This window comes from Mastacembelus armatus, chromosome 8 (genome assembly GCF_900324485.2).
Source record: "Mastacembelus armatus chromosome 8, fMasArm1.2, whole genome shotgun sequence".
Taxonomy (NCBI): Eukaryota; Metazoa; Chordata; class Actinopteri; order Synbranchiformes; family Mastacembelidae; genus Mastacembelus; species Mastacembelus armatus.
This window is the reverse complement of record NC_046640.1, coordinates 12,613,271-12,636,565: the sequence shown is the minus strand read 5'-3', so window position 1 is coordinate 12,636,565 and position 23,295 is coordinate 12,613,271. Positions and strand designations below refer to the sequence as shown.

General features: G+C 39.2%; 2 protein-coding genes across 3 annotated transcripts; both read right to left on the bottom strand.

The window, feature by feature from the left end:
• Positions 1–1,603: 1,603 nt before the first annotated feature.
• Positions 1,604–20,843, bottom strand: gper1 (G protein-coupled estrogen receptor 1). Its single transcript, XM_026326169.1, has 3 exons — positions 20,720–20,843; positions 4,863–4,987; positions 1,604–3,534 (listed from the first exon to the last, which is right to left on the bottom strand). The coding sequence occupies exon 3, from the start codon at positions 3,130–3,132 to the stop codon at positions 2,029–2,031; it is 1,104 nt and encodes a 367-aa protein (XP_026181954.1). The 5' UTR covers positions 3,133–3,534; positions 4,863–4,987; positions 20,720–20,843; the 3' UTR covers positions 1,604–2,028.
• gpr146 (G protein-coupled receptor 146) lies at positions 10,569–20,856 on the bottom strand. 2 transcript variants are annotated; one of them, XM_026326171.1, is made up of 3 exons: positions 20,720–20,854; positions 15,516–15,569; positions 10,569–14,565 (listed from the first exon to the last, which is right to left on the bottom strand). In XM_026326171.1, exon 3 carries the CDS (start codon positions 14,523–14,525, stop codon positions 13,524–13,526), a length of 1,002 nt encoding a protein of 333 aa, XP_026181956.1. In that variant the 5' UTR covers positions 14,526–14,565; positions 15,516–15,569; positions 20,720–20,854; the 3' UTR covers positions 10,569–13,523. The 2 variants fall into 2 exon arrangements, with proteins under 2 accessions (XP_026181956.1, XP_026181955.1); XM_026326170.1 differs by lacking the exon at positions 15,516–15,569 and having other exon boundaries at positions 20,720–20,856.
• Positions 20,857–23,295: the final 2,439 nt, after the last annotated feature.

Below are 23,295 nucleotides of genomic sequence, written 5' to 3'. Positions count from 1 at the left end.
GAATCTGTTTACAGAAGATTCTACTTTTCAAACATATTTAAATTCACATAGAAATACACATGAATAAAGTATATTTTTTATCAAGATGAATAGTTTAAAAGTAGAACCTGTTGCACAGCAAAGACAATGAGGCATAGAATTGTGCAATGAAAACATCATTCAAAAGAATCTTCAGTAATATGTACTACAATGAGTTTGGCATTTTTGCAGATCTCTAATAAACAGGCACTTAAGCAATCCTCAGGACTGCTTTCCCAGGCTACTGGACTATTGCAGCTGGAATAACAGTTTGTGGTTTGGACTCCTGATTTTCCCAGTCACGCCATTATCTCTGGCTGTCTGATAGAGAAACACAACACAGGCCCACCGCAGACTGGCAATACACAGATTTGGTATACTGATGAACAAGCTTAATTTACTGTGTTCTTTTTGTCCATACTAAACAATGCATCGACCCTTTTAAATTTTTTTATACACAGAACCTATTGTACACAATACTATCTCTTTTTGTAAAAATGTAAAAAAACAAAGTTATTATGCTTTAAACCCTGTTATAATCCAAAGTAGACAGATGACTGTATATTGAATTTAAGAAAACAGTGCAAACAGAGAAGATTATTTGTAATGTGTGCTCCGATAGATCAGCAAACAAAAGGATATAAAACTTAATGACCAATACTATAAAGCCTGTATTCAAACACAGTTAAACTGCACCTGTGTAGCCTGGTAATTTTATTCCACCATATTAACCTGTGATTACGTTAACCCGTAATTAATGTGTTAATTTGCATCTCAGGTCTGTCAAGAACATTTAATCGAATTGCACTCAGTGATATACATCCAGCGAGAACCTTCAGGATCACTATGAGTCTAACATTCAAATTAGTCTCCATCTCCTCACAGACTGAAAAACAAGCTACAAAAGCGCAGGTGAAGTTTCTTTTAAGTGAAAAATTGCCTGTCTAAGGCCCATTATTTATATCCGAGGCTGTGCTTTGCTGTTTATCAGTGTAATATATGTTAAGATGGAAAAGAACAAAAGATTGAAGCAGCTTCATGTTGCCAACACTGAATGATGTGTTTATCCTGTCTCATCCCCTCCTGGCAAAACAACACCTGCCTCTTTGCTCTAACATCATGTTAACAGGACGTGACAAGTGGGGTAACAATTCAGCCATCTTTGACATAAGCACTGATTCCTACAGTCACCACAATATACACATGGATATTAGGCCCTCACCATATATCATTATATGTTCTACAATCACCAGCGCTGACCATATGGACAGTGAAAAGCCACTCACTGCTACTTGTGCTGTCTTTGACTTTATTCCCTAATTGTGCTGTTGTGAATTGTTATTACATTGCTTAATGTTGTTTAACTGATGGATAAATGATATCTTTACTTTTTACATTGTTTGAGTATATATAGGTTTTACTTGAAACAACACCCCTCTTACAGCTCTAATTGATAGCCTGATTAGATTTTATGCTGCAAAATTTTTCTTTATCTTGGTGATGCAGAGTTTGTTGTTTCTACATACACCCAGAAAATGCTCTGGAAAATGTATATTCTCACATAATCTACATTGTTTCATCATTGTTTGTCTTATACAAATGCTGTTGTCTCTGCACGCAGGCTGCACACATCAGTACATATCATTTTGTTTACTTTTCCCTGCCTTCCCATCCAGAAAACTTTTTGAAGCAATAGAACAGCAAAAACAATCCAACAAACAGACAAACATGAAAATAGCTTTAAGTGCTGTATGTGCATTATTTACATAAAGTCATTTTCATCTTTCCTTGATTATACATTCTCTGTGTTTTTGTTTTTTTTTGTTGTTTTTTTTTTTGTTGTTCAGAAAGTGAGCAAGTTAACTGAAACACTGGTACAACTATGAGGCAAAGCTGAAGAAGAGTTGAGGAAAGCTGAGGTAATATTTCACACTGGGTGATATATCACTTTGATATGAAGATTTTCATACTTTGTAGACTAAGTTTCATAACAGTCCCTCTAGTAAGCAGTCAAACCTCGGACACTTCGCTCCTGACAGGGAGGTGTAAATCGAGGCCGTGGTGGCAAAAGCGGTTCACTACTGACCAGCCGGCCTTCTGCTTAATGAAATGACGCAGCTTGTCCCGGAAGGTTTCTCCTAGAAAGCTGTAGATAATTGGGTTGAGGCAGCTGTTGGAGAAAGCTGCCAGGTTAACAATGTGGCCCGTTAGTGGGTAGTCATGCCACAGGGTGGTAGCAGTCCGCCGCGATGGGTCAGCTGTGCCTTGCAACAGCTGGATGCTGATGAAGACATTTTCTGGCAGCCAGCAAATGAAGAACACAAGAACCACCACCACAATCATGCGCAGGGCCTTCTGCCGTCGTGGCCACAATCCACGGTGCTTCTGGGCCCTCATGAGGATGCGCCCAATCAAAGAGTAACATAGACCAATGATCGAGAAGGGCACCAAAAAACCAATGGTTACCTCCAGCCACTGAATCTCAAAGACATTGGCAAAGCAGAAGTGCACCTCACCCCTGTGCTGGGTCTGCACAATGGTGAAGGGGAGAAGTGTGGCCAGGATGGAGGCCATCCAGATGAGGCCACAGCTGAGCTTGGCATGCTGCATAGTCCTCAGCGAGCTGCTGCTTATAGAACTAGCCAAGGCAATGTAGCGGTCAAAGCTCATCCACGTGAGAAAGAAGATGCTGCTGTACATGTTGACCTGCAGGAAAAGGGACATAAAAGTGCAGAGGACTGCATAATCATAATACTTCTCATTCAGATTGAAGACCTCGATGAGGGAATCTGCCACCAGGATGAGGTCAGCTACAGCCAGGTTAACAAAGTAAAGGTCAGGGATGGTCATCTTTTCTCTGTGGTTCAGGTTCACCACCAGGATTAAGATGTTGCCAATAAATCCAATAGGAAAGAGGAGAATGGTGTACAGACAGGACAGGAAGAGTCCGATAATGTAAGATTGGTATTTGTCTAAGTTTTCAATCAAATCTGTAGCGTTGTACTCGTATGAAGTGTTCAGTTGTTCTGTACTGTTAACATATATCCAGACCAAAGCGGTTGTCTGCACTTCCATACTGACTGTGGTTGGATTGTCTTGAATCATAGGCCACATGTAAGTTACCTGTAGCTGCTACATCATTAAACCGTGGTTGTTCACAGTTATGTGTCTTTAAAAGGTAAATCATCTATGCTAAGTTGGCATGCTGGCGGAGGACGGGTGAATGAGGCAAAACATTTATGGCTCGTCTGACCCCATGTTGACATTCAGATTAATCTACTAATAGATTCCAGACACAAAACAGAAGCACCTCCATGTCTTTAAATCGACATTGGCATTTGTAATCTGATGATTCACATCATCCACACTGTCCAAACCGTTGACCTGAGATTAAAGGGTGGCTTTCTTTCTCCTCTTTTGAGTCATCTCATTTGAGTGCTGCTTTGTCTCTTCACGTCCACGTGCATCTTTATTCAGCAGGCCTTGACCAGGGACGCTATTGCTGTGACACCTGAGCTGTGGAGATGAGTGAAAAAAAAATCACATGAAAGACAATTAGGATAAGACTTGGAAAAAACAATATTCATGTTAGAAGACAAACATTGCTTGCATGTAGCCATTTTTATTTTATACAAATAATTTGAAAATCCAATGATAAAATAAGAAAATGACATTAAGGCCTTCTGGTGCATTTATAAGGGATCTAAAATGGATGGCAGACACCTAAGTAAGCACATTAACATTCAAACTTCAGACTTAAACAGATGCATTGAAATCCTTCTTAGAAAACCTCAGCCAATCCACCACTTCAACCGGTTTGTTCAGGTTTGATGACTATTAATTGATGAGATGAAAAAATATTTGCCATTAACATTTAACAAACTTGTGTGTTTTGATGGCTCCAGTCGCATACACCTCAAATTTCAACATATATAGCTTAAATCTGTGCTTCATATTATCTGCAAGCCATTACATTAAAAAAAACATATTGTCTTCATTTGTTGATCTTTTTTTTTTTACCCAAAATCTCAGCACACGATTGTATTCTGTACGGCAAGCATGACCTTTAACAAACATTCACAGTGCTTAGGGTTTCATTTCCACGAGAGAAAGCTGGTGCAATATTAATGCTTTCTCATTAACAGTAGTCGCCACAGCACACATATAACAAGCATGCACATGAAAGCAAAAACAGTTTTTCAATCCTTGCTTTAAAGCACAGTCTCCAATAAATAAATGATACACCACATAATCTTTTCCTTTTAATTTTCACTGGCAGCTTCCCACAAAAATATAAAAAATGACAGAAGCAATGAGCTTAATTAGTTTCAGGACCTATCTAAGTCATATTATATTATATATTAAAGTACAACATTGCTGTCATTGAAATATTTCTTTAGAAAAATTATTTTCTCCCATAATATAATCTTGGATTTGTATACATGAACCTTGAATTGTCCTTTTTTAACAACAATGTTAAAAAAACACATGAAATGTGTTTTAAAATATTTCTTCTTGTTTAAGCTGCAGTTTTTTATACCAGAATCAGTGAGATCTAAGATTATATAAAAGTGCTCTCTGAGAACTCCACACATATAATGGAGCAAGATAAAAAGGCTGTTGACATAATGCAAAACTCATTATGTAACTGGATTCACAGACATGAGGGAATGCCCCATTCACAGTAACACTGAACAAAGACATATGAACTGTAAACTAAATAACTAAATATAGTATAGTGTATTGCCTATAGTTTCACTGCAATCTGTTGCTGTTTTGAAGACCCTATTAAAATGACATAAAACACAAAAAGTATTCTACAATAACCCCAAAACAACACTTACTTTCTGAAATTTAGAATTTGTTGTTCCTCCATACTGGTCCAGTGCTGTAGTCAGAGAGCCAGAGATTTGTAAATCCCATGTCCGGGCTTCTCTTCTGTACCACCTGCTGTTTGGCCCAACCCCGTCTGGAGAGGAGAGGAGGGCAGGAGAGACAGAGTGGTAAGAGATGATCTGTCACCCATGGTTTGTCACTTTGCTTCAGCAGATTCCCTTTTCTCTGCCTCTTTTTCTTTTTTGCCCAGGTTGTGATTCCAGGTGTCAGCTGAGTATCTAAAAAGATCCAGGAACTGGAGTGGCTGAGTGGTGATTTTAACACAAAGGAAAGTTTGAACAGCAAATAAGTACTGTGTGGAGTTTGCGTCGACTACATTGTGTTGTTATGGAAACCACTTATATTTTGTGCTGTATTTGTTCACCTGGGTTGTCTATCTCTCAGTCTCGGGGGACATGTAAACACACAGCTCATGACCTTTCTTAGTTTTTCCATGAATATATTTGTAAAATAGTTTGCCTAATATATTACTGATTCACACATATTACTAAAGACAATGTTCTTTTCTTATTTAATGTTCATTCTCAATACTACAATTACATTCAGATAAGGCTTAAACAACTGTGAGCCTTCAGTCTCAATAAGGCAGAAACAGAACAGACTCCTGGACAAGGAGTAACATTAACATAATTTGAACTAATCTTTGTGTCCAAACTGTGACTATGGAGACCTATTTGATGTGGTATTGGCTAGTGTGGTGTCTCTTTGACAGCAGGGATGCATTAACTGCAGATGCCTGCAAGAGGTGCAGATGTATAATAACATCTGCTGCTATACAGTAGAGATATTTATATGTTTTAAGAGTGAGCTGACAGCAACACATTAAAACTGTAGTTGTAAAACTATATCATCTACTATCTTACTACTTTTATACTATTGATTTTACTATTACTACACAATATCAAAGTTCTAGTATGTAGCGTTATTAAAAAGAAATTATAAAACAGGATAATTTTCAGTGTGTAGGGCAAAATACATTTCTCTAATCAAACTGGAAGATACAACTCAGAATAGACAAATCTAATAAGGATTAAAGGAAAACAGAGGAGAAAAGGATCCATGAGAACATGACTTTCCATTTTGATTCTGGGGTTGTCATATGTTTGGGTAGGTCACTTTAGACATAGACAGCCAGTGGGCACAGAGATGTCAGGGCCAAGGCTGGATCATTGCCTGGAGGTATGGGCTTGCAGCTACTTCAGCACTGCTGTACACCAGCTCCAGGGCTGTGAATGTGATATGAGAAACAATAGAGAGACAGTGAAGTGAGTGCGTTTAGGAGTCTGCAGACTCGCAGCATTCTCAGTGAATGGTTGGGGCATCATTAGCAACACTTTTTGTTGTTCAAACAACACAAATGCACACATGGTATACTGGCTGCTTGTTGTATATATTCAACTTGTATATATCCAACTCACCTTTGCAAGGGGCAAGAAACATCTGGGGATTTATGTTGCTGAAGGCAGGATGAAGAAAGCGAAGCAGAACACGGGTTATGAGTGAGAAAACTATTGTGTGTGTCAATTACATAAGGATCATAGTCTCTGCCTTCAAACCAGAATATCTGGGGATTCATAGTAGCTACAGTCAGTACGCTTAAGTGTGGAGCAATGAAGGCAGCATCTGACAGATGGGTCAAGCCCTGGCTTCATTTTAAAGTACCTTTTGCTGATTTGAGTGCAGATGGCATGAAGGGAGAAAAGAGCAGAAAGATTGAGAGCGCATACAGATAGCCAGATTTGTGAGATTTTCTCTCTGATACCTGAAATTTGAGTTATTCAATCTGCATAAACTTCACAGAGAGAAGGCGACAGTGGGGATGTAAAGGTCAGTCTAGTGGAAAGGTGTTCTTGACTGTTGAAGAGGGGAGGAAAACAGGGGAGGAGAACAAAAGGAAGAAAAGCATATATACTATCCTGAATCGAAATGATGTGAAATGAGACCCAGAAAATAAATGAGCATGAGTCAAATCCAGCACTCAAGCAGAGGAGGTAAAATTGATTATATTTGTTTTAACTGGCTGAAAATAGATATACATGTCACAGTCAAATAAACAGGTGATACCACTGTTTAAAGTAGAGAGCCCAGTAGAGAGCAGACATGGTGCAACTGTCATAACCCTACATAAAAACATTGACTGGTTCTAGGATTTCTTCCAAAGAAGTGATGAATTAAGGTAACGTAGGGTTAAGTAAACAATGAACCTCATCTGGAAAATGTACTTCCCACACCAGAAAAAAAGAATATTCAGTGTGATAACAATGGCTGGAATTGTGTGAGTCGAAAACCACTTAAAGAAAAAATTATTTAAGTCATCTACTACATTTTAGACTGGCCTTAGCTTGTGCTTTTTCATGTAATTCTGGATTAACATGTGCTCAGGGTTGTAAGAGAGGATGCACTCCCTGTTTATGTCCACCAGGTGGCCTACTGGCATAAAAAGTGAATAATGGCTGATAAACTGAGGAAAACATGAACATCAAAGCACAAGCTCAGTGTGATTCAGAGAAATGATTGCTGTGGTTATGACTACGGATTATGAAAGTTATTTGCTGCTGTAAGATACATCAAGAGGTGAAGCATCAATTAGAAATGTGTCCTCTGAAAGGGTTAATAATTGAATTATATGGTAAATGAGAAGGAGAATTTTCTTTGGTCTCGGTTTGTTATAATGATATATACCCACAAACCATAACTGTGAAAACATATTATTTTCATATTTTTAATAATCGTTTGTCTAAAGAAGAGGTTCCCCTTGAAAGAAGAAAAAAAAAAACTACAGTGCTTTCTCAACAAGGATGCAGTGACATCTAATGAACAAGACAACATTACCAGTATTGTTAATGGGAGGTTGTGGGGTTTAACTGCTTGTGGTTGGGTGAGTGAAAGTGGGAGGTCTAGAGGAGGGTGGGCACAGCACCCTCATCTGCCTCCACTTACCAGTCTGATGTGCTCCTGGCTTCATCCGACAACTCCCACAGCCATAACCACAACCTCTGAATGGAACATCCTACACAGTCCAGCTCCTCTGCACAGCTTCCAGGGCCATGTTTGATATTTAGCTGATGCTGGGATTTTATTGTTAGTGTTTTTTTTTTTTTTTTTTTAAATTTCTCTGCACTCCTTTCTGTAGAGGAAAAGCAAAGAACAGGATCGGCAGGGGAAGAAGGGTGGATTGATTTTCAAACATCTGCCCTGTTCCACTTGTCTCCTCAAGGCCGAAGTGATGTGGTGGTTTAAAAAGGAAAACCCTTTCCTGGAGCCTCTGCTCTTTTCTGCAAAATGTATAAATATTGTAAATGTTGTAGGAAGTGCCTTGAACACTGACAGCCACACCTTAGAACAACTATAAAGCTTAAGTTTATCAACACCAACAAACAAGATATACTCTACATACAGGACAACTGGCAGTTCTGAACCTGTTTTACCAGTTGTGTTGCATGGTGGTCTTCTCTGTTTTGTCCTCATATCTTTGTTGCAGTGAATCACTTCCCCTAATCTCTCTCTGGTGTGTACTCTCCAAACACCCAACCTATGATCAATTTTGTTTTATGAATATTTTGGGGTCTTTAGGGCGCTGGCACGTTCACACTCGTCCTTTTAGATGGTTTAAGGGATTTTATTCCACATCTGCCCTCTCTCTGACACTCTAGATCACAATATGAGATAGTGCTGTAAAATACAAACTGAACCCTATCTCATCTTGTGCTTGTCTTTACCTTCTGCAGCCCAATATACCCGCATTAAGAAAAACTGTGGTGGTCTATGGTTGTGTGTAAAATCTGGTTGACAGCCAGATAAAACATTTAAAGCCAGAAGCCAAATGTTCCGACTACATAGGTGGTCTCACGTTCGGTGGTGTATGTGAGACTGAAGTTGACTTTCATACTTTTATACTGGCTGAACCTCGGGAGGGGAAAGACAATATTAAGCTTTTCCTGGTAGACTCAGTGCAAGGAAAGGAGGAAAACAATGTGAAACCTGTAATTTGACACACACCTATTTTACACTTCCTCCAGTTTCATTATGGTTGGTTATCTATAGTCAGATAAATAGTGTTAAGAATAAGGAATAGTTGGACATTGTGGGAAAATTCTCATTTGCACAGCTAGATAAGTTCAACACCAGTCTCATATCTGCAGGTTAAATATAACGCTGCAGCCAGGGGTTGGCTAGTCTGGCTCTGGAGTCTCCACTGCTCCCCGCCAAGAAATAATTAAGGACTATAACCTGTGTGATATGGTTTTACACGTAGACGCTTTATACAAATAAAATAAATGAGATATAATGTGTTAAATATTAACTGTCAAGATAGTAGATGAATTGTTTTACTATTGGAGAGAATAAAAATTCATTTGTAGCCACTTAAAGCACCCACAACAGTAAATCAGTAATGACGACAAAGAAAGTCATTCCAACATATTTTGAACTAGTACTATATTGGTTGATTCAAGGAGTAGTAACTCATCAATGCATTCATGTTAAAGTAAAAAAAGACTAAGACACTTCAGTCATGCTTTTCAGCTGTTTTAGATAAAAACGCAGCTCTAAATAACATAAATAGATTAACTACATTAACTGACTGATGGTTTGTGTTATTTGTGTTGTTTTCTCGAGCTAACAAGAGTCAAGTAAAAAACCCCAAAACCCCAGTCAACAGAGGGGGAAACAGCAACCATGACAACCATGTTCAATTCACTCCATTATCATATCATTTCCAGATGTAGTCCATATAATTTAAGACCTCCCCCTCCTCCTGGAAATCTTATGCTTGGTTCTGTATTAATGCATTATGATTACTCCTGCTTGCAATATGGCACCTTACCTCCATCTGCTGAGCTTTGATTGTAACTCATCTCATTAGAAAGTTAGATTTTCGCAATGTAATCTGTCACCTCATCCTCTCAAACCTGCTATTTTGCTCCTGCAAGACTTAACAGCTGTTTTCAGCTCCTACTTGGAGGCAGTCACATACAGTTCTGTAGCTCTTAGTGTGCAGCATTGTTATCAGATGTAGCCTACGCAGAATTGTTTTCATAGAGAATGGCAGCAGTATTGGACTATCAGATCCACAGAAGACAAAACAATTCCCAGAATGCCTGGAATGTTAAAGGGTCTCGCCACAAGCAATCTGCTGTTAGCAGCGTGGCGAGCAGGAGGAAGCTGTGGTATCTTACACACTCACTGTCACCCACAGTGGGAGGGAACAGCCTCAACACCTGTCCATTGCCCTGACCTAAGCACAGGAAGACCTAGAGTTTACTGTATTTTGATCCAATGTACACTTGAGATGTAGATACAAGCAAAACCTACTAATTAATAAAAAAAAAATCCAGTCTCGTTCCATCCATCATCAGCTACTTATCCTGGTACAGCCAGGGTTGTGGGGGGTCAGGAGCCAACCCAGTCTTGTTCACAGTGAAAAAAATAAAAATCTCTTTAAGGGGAAATCTGTGGGGATAAAGCACTAATTGCAAAGATGGCTTCCTCAAAATGTGACATCTTTGGTTCACTAACTGCAGGAAAAAGGCAGATTTCAGCAACAGAATACATGTCATGTTTCAACATATTTTCACATAATCATGACTGCTATCTATGGAGTGGTAACATCCATGTTTAGTTTATTGTTTAGTCAGTCTTTGACTCAGTTGAAAATTGCGTAGATTACTTACAGAATCTAAATATAATTCTCAGAAAAAAAACAAAAAACTGTATTTCTGAAAGAGCCATCGTGAAATTCTCTCATATACAATATATACACATTATTTTGTATTATACAAATATACTTGCATACACAGTAACAAAAAAACATCACATGTGAAAGTGGATTCATCTTGACTTTTGAGGTTTTGTTGTTTAAATACCTAAAATGCATATGTATACATTCGAGAACTTTGTGGGTGTGGTTTTTGGTCTTAGCAACTTCATTGATCTCAGGGATTATTACTCAGATTTCTTCACACTGAAATAAAATTAATCAAGCGTGATCAAGCTTTATTTATCAATTGACCTTGAAAAAAAACGTGCAATCAGTCCATTTGTAGTGGTTGTTAATTAACTATGTCTTACTTAGTAAATATTTCATATACTTTGTAATGGATTTCAGAGAAACTAGTCTCTGTTAGAAAGTTAGAAAAAGTAATTCAAATTTGGTAAATTTGCAACCAAGTTTAGATGCAACATGCACATGTATTGTAAGCAAATCTGTAAAACTGGATGCCTTAAGCTGGTACTGCAACAACACTGTAAAGTTTTTTTTTTTTAAATATTTGTAACTAGTTCAGCTAATCAGCAAGATTTGTCATTCATTTATATTATTATCAAACTAAAAAAACTTCTAAATGAATGTGCTTTCATAAATGTAATGTACAAAGACACAAATTCTCTGCATTTTTTGTAAAAAAGACAACAGGAAAGTATCAAGCACCAAACAATGAGAAAACTGACAGACGTTCAATTCTGTTCACTGTAATTCATTGTGACTGTAGGACCTTACAATCAAATTCTAGTTGAATATCTGACGCTATAGAGTATAGCACTTCCGCACTAAAAATGAACACTACCTTAGAAATTTCTCCTCAGTGTTAAAAGCTTTGATTCACATCACTTATCGCTATGCACTACTGTTTGCCTTCCAATCCTAAGCTGAGCATTAGGACTTTGAACTAACTTTAAATAATAATTAACTGAATCACAGGTTTTTAAACATTTTTTATAGGGTGTAATGCCAACAGTCTCAGTTGAAAATAAAAAGTTTGAAGGCATATATATAAGGATTGTCTACAAAGGCAAGCAACTATTATTTATGGTTGTCTGTGAGTGGGATATAGGTGTGCCCTCCTTTCATTTCTCTCCAAGTAAACGTCCCACCTCGTTGGCATATCTGTTCATAAGATTATTAATGAATTGGCCCTGTTTTTCAGAAAGTAAATGAAAAACACAAACCTAATGCAGTGATGCAACAGATCTCCTATAAGAACAGCCTTTTATAACTAGGGGTTATCACTATTAGAATGGGCTGTCACAAAACACGAAAGCAAAGCAGCTTTACAAGTAATGTGTAGATTACCTTAATAATGCATCTCAGCAGCATTACAGTTTAAACTCTACATCTGTGTCAAACACACTGTTTGCAGGTGCTTGGCAAGCAAGCCTTTCATTTTTGTGAAGGTTTTTGATGGCGTCTCTGGAACGACTCAGTCCGACTACATATTTTCACTGGACAAAATCTCCCAGTCACTCACAAGTGTGCATACAATTTAGGGAATGTACATGCCACCCCCTCAAGGCCCTCTCTGTGACCCCGTGTGGACTTCACTGACTCTATGTGAGGCTTTACATGCATAATTGCTGGAGAGGCGCAGCTTAACAAGTCACATACTGGGCTGAGCTTCTCAGCACATATTAATGAGTTGAATTGAACTGCTTATGATTGACAAGTGATGCAATTTCAGGAGAAATCATAAGAGGTATACTGGTTATGTCTGAACCCTGACTTCAAGCTTTATTTAAAGATTTAATGTAGTTTCGTGTGACTTCAAAGTGGTGTGGATGTATTTATGATTAATGATGTTTGTTGTGGAGCTTGACACTCTGTCTGCAAGTGGATCAAAACCACCATAAGAACTCAATATATAAAAGTGAAATAAGAGCATTTCTTCATACCAGTACCTACTTATAGCTACGGGGTAGTACTGGTATCGAAAAAGAAAATAGCTTTTGAAATTAAGCTGCAATTTCTATAGGAGATCATTAATATTGTGCTCCACCTTTAGAATGTAAAGAATAATTACTGCTGAGAATGAGGAATCATGTTCAACTGATATAAGTAAAAGAAAAGTTTTGCTCTGAAAAGGTGGAACAGTCCTCTCATTCAAGTGATCAAGCCCTCTAGTTTGAGGGAGTAAAGAGGCAGCGCAAAATGTTGATTTGCAATGTTGACACAAAATGCAGGCTCATTAGCTCTAGTAGGTTGCTAATATCCCAGTCCTTACCCATCCATGGAAATGTATTTTTAGAATCAAAATAACTTAGAGATTGTAGCTTACTGGTTCTGCTGTGTGTTAGGTGAAAGCATCATGCTGGAGGTAAACACTATATTTAAAAGCATGTTGTATCAAGTAAGAGATGTTTAGAGTAATGTTTAGTCACGCTGTTAGCAGAAAATTCATAACACAGAACCACATCCACTGCAATGGTATTGTGCTTCAGAATTCCCATCTAACAGGATAGTTCTAGTGTGTGAAGCTTTGAGGAAATAGTTATCAGCGCACTGTGCCAAGTTTAACAGCCTCAAACTGTCTAACCCAACTGTCTTAGTGGACAGCTTCACTCTCTGACTAAAAATAACAGCACTTAGTGGTTTTTGCTTGATTTGTACTCTCACTGCAGAACTGTATGGATCAGTCCAGGAAGGTGACAGGAAATTCCACAGTTAGCTATGCCGCTCTTAACACAGTCCAGAACAGTGAGGGAGCCCAGACAGATACAGTCTCTTTTTTTAGCGGGGAAGGAGCGAGAGGGGAGGGTGGCAGGATAAGTGCTAGCTAGACCAAGAGGTGGAAAAGGAGGTGTGGTAGGGCTGTCTGTGATCTCCTGGGGGGGTGATCTCACGTCACCACTTGCTGCACTGTCGAGCGTTCATGAGGGCAAGACTGGTCTCTGCAGTGCAGCCTCCTGAGCAGTCGCTGAAGCTTGTTGGAGAAGTTCTTGTTCATCTGCCTGTACATAAGAGGCATTGCAAAACTGCTAGAAAAAGCCAGCAGTTCAGACAAACATCTCAAAAAATAATAGGTAGGTAAGTATTGTGCATTGCTAATGTACCCTGGTGCACCAGCTATGGTGTGTACTAACAGGGTCATGTAGTATGGAGTCCACAGTACGAACTGTACACAGACTGAGGCTAGTAGCAGCCTGTGGATAGAAGGGTCCAAGCGAGCGGAGTCCTGATCCAGAGGTGTGGACTCCTTTCTAATGCGCAAAATGAGCACAAAGGCATAAAGAACAGCTACAGCTGGAACCACATAGCCTATGAACATCATGATGGCATCTGCTGCCTCCTTGTTCTGCATTTTGGAGCATTCCACCATCTTAGTGGAGATATGGTTGCACACGTAGAAGAGCAGTGAAGAGAAACTAGTGAGAACAGCACCACCCCAGATGAACCCACACACATGTTTGGTGTTGTACACACTGGACATGTATGTACGAGGCAGCGCCCGCTCTATGTAGTAGTCCAGGCTGAGCAGTGTGGTGGAATACATGATGACCAGGGATGAGATGTTAAAGAGAATGAGCAGGGTGATGTAGACCTCATTGTTGTACTCCCATGCATACCAGCGGGTGAAAGTTGAGCTCAGCAGCTCTATGGGTGCCACTATGTTGAGCACAAGGCCAGCAATGGCCATGTTGACAAAATAAACATCAGGCATGGTCATGGACACCTTGTTGGAGAGGTTGACCACAACCAGCAGCACATTGTAGCATAACCCCAATGGGAAGCACACCAGGAGGTAGATGAGGGAGAGTATTGACAGGATGAGATCAAAGTCCTGGCAGAGCCGGAAGTCCACACTGCTGTCCGTCTCATTGTAAACCATGCAGATCCACATCGCTGGCTCTGACACAGGTCAAACACTTTCAACAGGTCGACTGCAGGCAGACAGAGAAGCAGGAGTTAGTTACTGCAGTGATAATAAGTGTTAACGGTGATGTCTGTTAGCAGTGATAATGGAAACAGAGCTAATGGTGATGGTACAATCAAATTTCCTTTTACTTACTACAACATATAACATTAATCAGTGTAGGAATACCTGCATACAGTGTTCTCTAAAAGTTCTAAAGTTTATGACCAAAATTATTTAAGGTGGAACTGATCACCAAGCAGATTCATTGCTCATTTTCCTATGTAAGAACAATTCAGACACAGATTCAGTGTATCTCACTACATTTAATTTTCAAAATTATCATAAAGTCCTAGGACTTTGCCTCTGGAGTCCACCCCTTTCATGAGCTTTTGAAACCCTGCTTTCCCATTGGTCTAACCGGCATCATCTTTTTTGCTGTAAAACACAAAACTGCACTTGCCGTGTCCCCGCTTCTTTCTGAGCTCATATTGGGTAATGACTCAAACAGCTGACAGAAGCGGCTGCTGCTGGGGTTTGACCTGATGTTACCACAAGAGACTTGTTTGCGGGTTTGGGTGCTGTAGTCTGGGAGTGCAGACAATGGTTTATGGAATGGTATGTTTTTAAAAGATTTGTTGTGTGTCCCCATCTTTGTCAGCAGTATCCATTGCACATTTAGAAATGAATACTGCTCTGCTGTTTATGCAGCTTTAGAAATCCAAACCATCCAAACCATCAATGCTGTGTGAGCTCGTTGGCACATTTCCATCATCCTGTCTGACTTTCCTCATGCCTTATTCTTTTTATGTCAGTCTCATTCCCTTTTATATTTACCCTGATGTGGCTTTGTATATTTTGTCCATTTTAATGTTTAACATAAATCTGCCTACAGCTATTTTACCGTACTGTTGTAGACTAATCCAGTGATTCTGGAGAGGCTTAACCCAAATGCAGAACAGAACAAAAACAACTCACCTATGTATTACTATTGTTGCTGAAATACCCAAATGTGCTCCTGTAATTCAGTCTCTAAGGCAAAGTGAAAAAAGAGAAACTTGGGCACACTTATAAAATAAACAAAATGACATTGTACTTTTGTGAGTTCATGTGAACATACATTTTATGTACTGTATTATTTATGTTTTTTACAGTATCTACAAGTCTGTGTAATCTGTGCTTTGCATGGCTTCAGGTCAGCCAAACAGTGAGTTGCTTTTTCCTTCTTGATCAGAATTCAACTTTCTCTGTTACTTGTTTTTCTGCTAGCTAGAAGGGCAAAACGCTTTGACAGAAACGTGCACCATCCACAGCAAGGGCTATTAAGACCTGGGTAAGACCTCATTTATTTCAATCAATTTGCAACATGGACCGGGGCCATGAAGAGGCTCTGTCAAAACCATGCAAAGTTATGCAGTAAAATTGGATCGGTTTAAGCTTTTTTGCAACAAAATACGACATCATCTACAGAAGTTGCATTGGGGAATTGCATACATGCAAGTGTGCATTCCTGGTGGATTACTTTGTAACCTGGCGCTGTATTTCTGCTGTTTACTTCAAGATTGTCACACTCAAAGATGAAACAGTTACTGCTGTGATAAGTTTTAAAATTCTGCCTGTGAATATTACAAAGCACTATCCAGTGTTTTGGCATCTAACAGGCTTTAAACATATTATTCTGTTCCACAACTTAACTCCACGGATCTTACTTTATTGTCTTACCGGCACATAAAACAACACTCCGCCATCGATGCAGGTCCCAGCACTGTTTTATTACAGTCCAAACTTAAGTCCTTTGCTAACCCATTATTTTGCCGTTTTGAGAGCTACATTGGGAATATGGCCCATGTTCTTAGTGAAAGAATACAAAACTGCATTTGTCTGACACCTCTGCAAGCTTTTTCTGTCTTGCTCTGCCTTTGCTTCTCTTTCTCCCTGTGTCACAGTCACATGTGGGGGCATTGCTGCCTGTGCAGAGCTGCCCTCGTGCTTTTCACACACTCAGCAGCCAGATAAAGGAGGACACTTTACAGAATGCTCTGGTGCTCCTGCTCTGTGTAAAGCATTTGAATCGTGGGGTTGGAGTTCAGGGCAAGGTCAGAGAAAACGGCCATGCACAAGTCAGGAGCATTTGAGATCAAGCCCGATGGGGGCTGCAAGATTTTAAACACTTATGTAATGCCCCCTTGCATAATTGACTCAGGTCATTTGAAAATAAATTATTCAAATAGCTCTGGTCAAGGAAAGGAAGATCACAGGGCTATCACATGATAACAGTGATAACTCATCTAAGTTCACTATTACAACTACTTTAAAAATAATTATTCTCTGAAGAACAAATAAAAAACAACATGCAAATCTGTGTAGAGTGTTTTAAAGACCATTGCCCTAGTAATCCTGGAACAAAGTATGAAGGCAGTTTTGTTTTTAGGAGAATAAGTAATGATGCCAGTAAGGAGGAAATATTCTTCCATTTCCTTACATAACTCCACTACAGAGAAACTGTTTTGGCCTTAAGCCTCAGACAGTGACGCACACACACACACACGTGCGCACGCACGCGCGCACACACGCACACACACACTGGCTGTAATCAGACTGTAGTGCAGGCTGGAGGTCAGAGCTGGACTGGAACGGGATCGGGAGGTAGAAAGTGTAGAGTTACTCTTTACAAATAAATAAATAAATGAATAAAACACACACACACACACACACCTTCAACATAACATGAGCACTGGTCAGCCCTCTTGTAAACACCAGCAGCTTGTTACTCACTGACTAAAACAGATCTTGACAAACATACATAATTAGCCATGGTCCTCCACCATAGATTCTGTGCTCTTTTCTGAAGTTATTGTAGATAGAATGTTTGTTTGCCCTTCACTCGTTCAGTAACCTCTCATCACTTCACACAAAGAAAATGACTTTAAGAAAAGCTGGTGATTAAATAGAGCTGACTGTATTGTAGCTGACTGCCCCCACTCATTTGCATCTGCTTGCATACAGACATTTCAATACCATGTCAGTTCACTCTGCTGCAGATGCAGAAAACATCATCATGCTGCATAAAAAGCAGTCTTTTTTTTTTTTTTTTTTTTTGCACTGGTCTTTAATTACCGTTGACTTAATTTCCAAATAAGGCTAAAGGTTGTGGTAATAACTTCACATCAAGGTTTACGGAAATGTGCTCAGCTTGAACTGATTTAACTCCTGTCAAAATGATGACGTAAAACAAATAGTTCCTATATTCTACGCCTGTATGGAAAAGATTAACCTAGTATCTGACACAGCATCTTAACAATGACGAAGCAGATGAAAACTAACACCACGCTGTCAGTGCAAACTTACACTAATGTCATACATCAAGTGATAGATGAAAAATATGGTATTACGTACATCTATTTTGTTTGATGAACTCTTTTCCTAAAAACAACTCATTTAAAACTAGGACAAACTAAACACAGCTGCCACACTGATAATGATACATGACTAAACATGTAAATGCCACTCAAAGCAATACTATTTATCTTCTCTGCATTTCATGCAAGTCACCATAGAGCAGCTGCTATAGGCAGCACTAAATCATATTTAAAATCACGCAGGTGAACAATCACTTCTGGCTTTGCGCTGTCTGCATTAGTTCACTTTGCGCAATGTCTACCTTGGTGCTTTGAAAGTCATTGCACTTTATGCTGAATGTTTTGCCTGCAGCCAGTGATAATGAAATCTGTTTCCACTGAGCTGAGGGGAAAAACAGGCTAGGTAAGAAAAAAAAAAAAATCTACTCCTGATTTGAAGGCATCATACAGTATTTACCGTGTCTGTTTTTTGTATGCAAGGTAATGAGGACCATTTCATTATTAAAGTCCACTTCATAATTTTGTCAAGACGCCAGATGGGAGTGACATGTTTGGGGTTGAGTAAAGGTCAAAGATACCCCTTTAATGTGAGCTTAACACCTGACAATATTCCCAGTTGTGAATAAAGCATGTGTACTGTCTGAGGCATAGAAAGCTGTGGTAGAGGCCTGTCTTTTTTAAATATACAAATGTGTTTATAATAAGTCATGGCTTCTTCAATGAAAATGTGACTTTTGGACATTTGTTCAGACCGAATAAGTAATGTAAGGACTTTCAAGTACAATAACTACATTGCATCAACTCCACAATGTACTGCATTACTCCATGTCAAATGGTTAAGTATTCCCATACGGGACAGTCTTATAATAGTGACCCCTACCCTGTTGACATCTCAGGGTTTTGAAGCCAGATCTTGCGGGCTGATAAGACTGGTGTGATATACTGAGCCCACACCCCTCATATATCCTTACGGGAACTTACAGGCTCTTCTCAGAATGTACTGAGTGATGTCACATGAGTCACTACTTGTATCTGCAGCAGTGTGCAGTGGAGCAGCAACAGCAATACTACAGTAAGAAAATAAGATTATGTCATTCCCGTTTGCACATACGGTGACTGTGGAGCATGCAAATAACAGGAACTATCATACAAACTGAAGCCCCTGAGAAGTAAATAGTTCCCTAAAACTGTCCTGATACTAATGATTTCTCATATGATTGTTATTTTAGGAAAGCAGTCCATTAACTGAGTGTATTAATAAGGGATCTGACTTCAGGTGTATGCTAATGCTGCATAACATTTAGCAAATTAAAACCACTAAGCTCTCAGTGGTGATTTAAATACTTGCCACCAGCTCCATTTCTGTGGAGAGATCTAATATAATTCAGAACATTTTACCAAAATCATTATCAACCCATGAGAGCTGCTGGGAAAATTTGTGGTTAAATAACTTGTTTCTGAACAGATTCTTAGCAAACAACAGCTTTTGTGACAAACTGTACAAACAGGTGAATTATCTGCCTGCCTGTTAAATTTGACTGAATAACCACATAAAAAACAAAAAGAGTTCCTCAATGTGGATGATTTAATAGAGTCACTGCAACACAGAGAGTGTTGAACATTGCCACATTCACTTTACGAGAACACTATTTCCTTATATGAAATTACAGTGTAAGAGATTTAGGTCGAGCGCTGGTCGCGGTGAGTCTTGACAGACTTCCTGTTCTTCTTTCTGAACTGTCACAGGCATCAACAAAGTCAAGAGTTCAGTGGTCAGAAACCAAGCAGGTCATTAAGCCAGGGCACACACCCTCATCTCCCCTACAGTCACATGGATGGACAAACAAGTGCAAACGTAAGTGTCAAGAAGCTGTAGGACTGAGCTACTCTGTCAGAAAGTGGTATTCACACATCACCTTTATTAGCAGCAGCTTGAATAATAAGGTTTTCTGTTATTTTATAATGACTTAAAAAGCTGGTCGAAAGTGTTGATATTAGTATTAAACAAAAGATGTCAGGGTCTGTTGAAAGCACTGGGTAAAATCAGGACTGGGTATATTAAGGTGCCTAGAGTTTAATCTAATATTGGTATTATGCTATGAAAACTATGAGCTTAGGTTTTATGAATGGTTTGACATCACAAGACTGTACATGGGTAAAAAAAAAAGAAAAAAAAAAGAAAAAGAAGTAGTAATTACTGACTTAGTTATATCCTGAGATTTAAGGAAATATGTATATGTATATATGTATATATATTTACTGATCCTGTAAGCAAAGGCTGTTTTCATCTTGCAGCCTTCATCTTATCAACATTACACATGGTTAAATAAACAAACTCCCTGTGACATCCCATTCCCATTACTAGGTCTCAATGGTACATTGTGTGTCTAGAAATGGGTATGGCAGAGTCCCAAAGCATTAAACCTTTTTCACTGTGTAAAATGGGGCTTTTTAATCAGCAGGCTTCTGATTAAACTTTTCCCAGCACTTGAGAAAGACGATCCCGTGAGAAACATCTTCAGGTGTTGTTCTGCAAATATAAACGAGGAGCTACTACAGCTGTAGTACAGAAAGCTCTCTTTTTATGATTTTATATGCTGACTTATCTTCATCACACTTGACTGCTCAGATGTAAGCGTAGATAGCTGTCACAGCTTTATCATTATTTTATCATTTACGCAACTAAAAAGCGCCTTTTCTGCTTCTAGCCATTTTCAACGGGGCAGTTTCACGTTTTTATCCAGTGCAAGGTGAAAACCTGAAGCACATCAAGCGCGCTTGTGGGTAAAAAAATAAAATAGTAGAAAATAGTAGAAAACTCACCAGAAACGTATAGATATGGCACCGTGACAAACCTACGGAGGCATCGCGTTTGGATGTAGCATTTCCACTGGCATTTCTCAATCGTTTCATTTGACAAACAGACATCCTAAATCGGGCGTTTTGGCTCTCCCCGCGCTCACAAAGCCTTAAACCAGCGAGAAGAACCGTTCAGTTTGTTTTCTGTTGAGTCGCTGTTCATCTATCAACTTTTTCGGCCGAGGCTTGTTCTGGAAAGGGGCCGTCCGTCGCAGACTTTACTACTGCTGCTGAGCCTAACGTTACTCTGTGTACACACGTGACCCTCCCCCACTACCTCCACGGTCGCGAGGCCCGAACGCTCGTCCTCTGCTCTGATTGGACGGAGAGCAGGGAGGTGGGGCGCGAGGGAAGCAGAGGGGAGCTCGTGCGCACATATACACACAAATACTTGGTTTTATACCTCGTGGGGACACTACATTCTGACTTTCATTCATTTCCTGGAGACTGGCCCTAAAGCCTAACGTCGTCAAATGGACTAGTTCTTTTCTAGGAACCAGGGGCTGGGTTACATTAGAAAGGTGTGATTAGGCGTGGTTTATTACCCTGCTTTAGTCATTCAAAAAATAAAGATTGCTCCTCACCACAGTGGCCAATCAAATACATGCAATTACACACAGACTTTGCACCATGAAGTGTATTTCTTCTAATGAAATATAAAATACCACTTATGCATAATTTAGTCAGAGCACCTGCTAACCACAACCTAAACTGAAAACCTATGCCAAACCACAGAGGGCCTTGCTAGGGGGAAAACACATTTTGGGAACACAATGACAAGACTGGCAAAGGTGCAAAAACAGCCACAGTGTTACTTTCACAGGGTGAAAGTCGCTTGATTTCAGTTTGAACCTGTAGTAAAATTTGTGACTTCAAGTACGGTTTGGATAGAACGGCCATAGTGAAATAACCAAATTTGTCCTTGTGTGCAGATGCAATTACAGCACACAAAAAATGGCAAATCTTCAGTCTAGTGCACACAAGTTTGACAGAACACCATTTTTTGCAGAGTTAAATCTGGAGCTTCATACCTTAGTCATACCTGCAAAACCTTGATTGCATCTATAGCCTACAGGGGAAACACCCACTCAATTTTCTGAATCACTCATTCATTCACAGGTGTGAAAATAGGCTGCAATTATGCACACCAAACATAGAGCTGTCTGTTTTCTTCTTCATCACAGAGTTGATCTATAATCTGCACAGATTCCAAGTTTCTAGAGTAACAGAATGTAATGTCTTCTGGATGTTTCAGGAAATATTTTTGCATGAAGTGTGCTCATTCTAATCTCTGTTGTTGTCCTGTAGGACACTGGTTATTTGAACACCTGCCTGTGTTTTGCGTATACAGAAGGCAAACAAACTGCCTATGCCTCAGAGTGAATGAATAATAATATTATTCATATCTGATGGCAGAATAACAGAGTACTGGTAATGTTCTACATATGAACATATGAACATATTCATAATATAATGAAAGGTTAGTACAGAAGCAGAGTCATTTATATGTGTTAAAACGATGAAATGCATGTGTTGTTCTGTAAGATGAAACCTTTAATAAAGCAGCTAAATTTTGCTAAGATTAAATATTATGATGTGGCCTTTAAATTCTTTATAGCACATGTGATAATTTTGACTTGGAGAATTTTCTGGCATGGAAAGTATTACTATCAGAAGGTATTTTAATCACACAGTACACTACACACTACAGATAAAATCCATTTCAAATCAGGAACCTTCTTGCTGTGAGGAAACAGTGCTAACCACCAAGACACCATGCTGCCCTTACAGATAAGATAATTGGCCAAAATTAGTTAGTAACTCAATTGAGCTACACTACTAAAGGTTTCAGCGCTTTATGACTAAATACTTGTATGTTAATATACTGATTTCTTGTTTTGCTGATTACACATTCTTCATGGTGCATTTGGCTAAGTGTAAGATCATATTGTATTGTACAATCCAAATACCCTAAATATAAACAAGCGCAGTGTCTCATAGTAAAATATAGTTCTTATAATTTTACTCTGTTATAGCTTTTAAGTGGGTGCTGATATCAAATTCACATCTATTGCAGATGTCACTGGAAACCAGTTAAACCTGAGCATTGCTAAGTTCTAGCCATGAAGTATGGCAAATGCAGCATGGTCAGCATGGTCAGGTCTTAATCAGTGCTTCACTGTGTACAGATCCATCCCTTAATTTCATGCTCAGTACCTGAGGGGAAGGAAGGATATAGCAGCAAAGCCCTGAGGGGAAACCCAATACATTCACTGTTAAAAGACGGCAGAATAATTTAACTTATAAAAAGTCTCAGGGCACCTTCAGCTCTCCATACAAGCAACAGATTAGTTCTAGGCAAACAATAAAAATGAAAAACATTACTGTAAAATTTTTGGAATGTGCAGTTTCAAATAAAATGCCTTGCCATGGCTTAGTGAGTGCACTCAGAGTTTACAGAGTGTGCGTAGGAGTGCTGACCATAAGTCTCTTGAGGCACATTGAAAGCAGTGAAGTAGAGATACTGGAATAGAAAATTC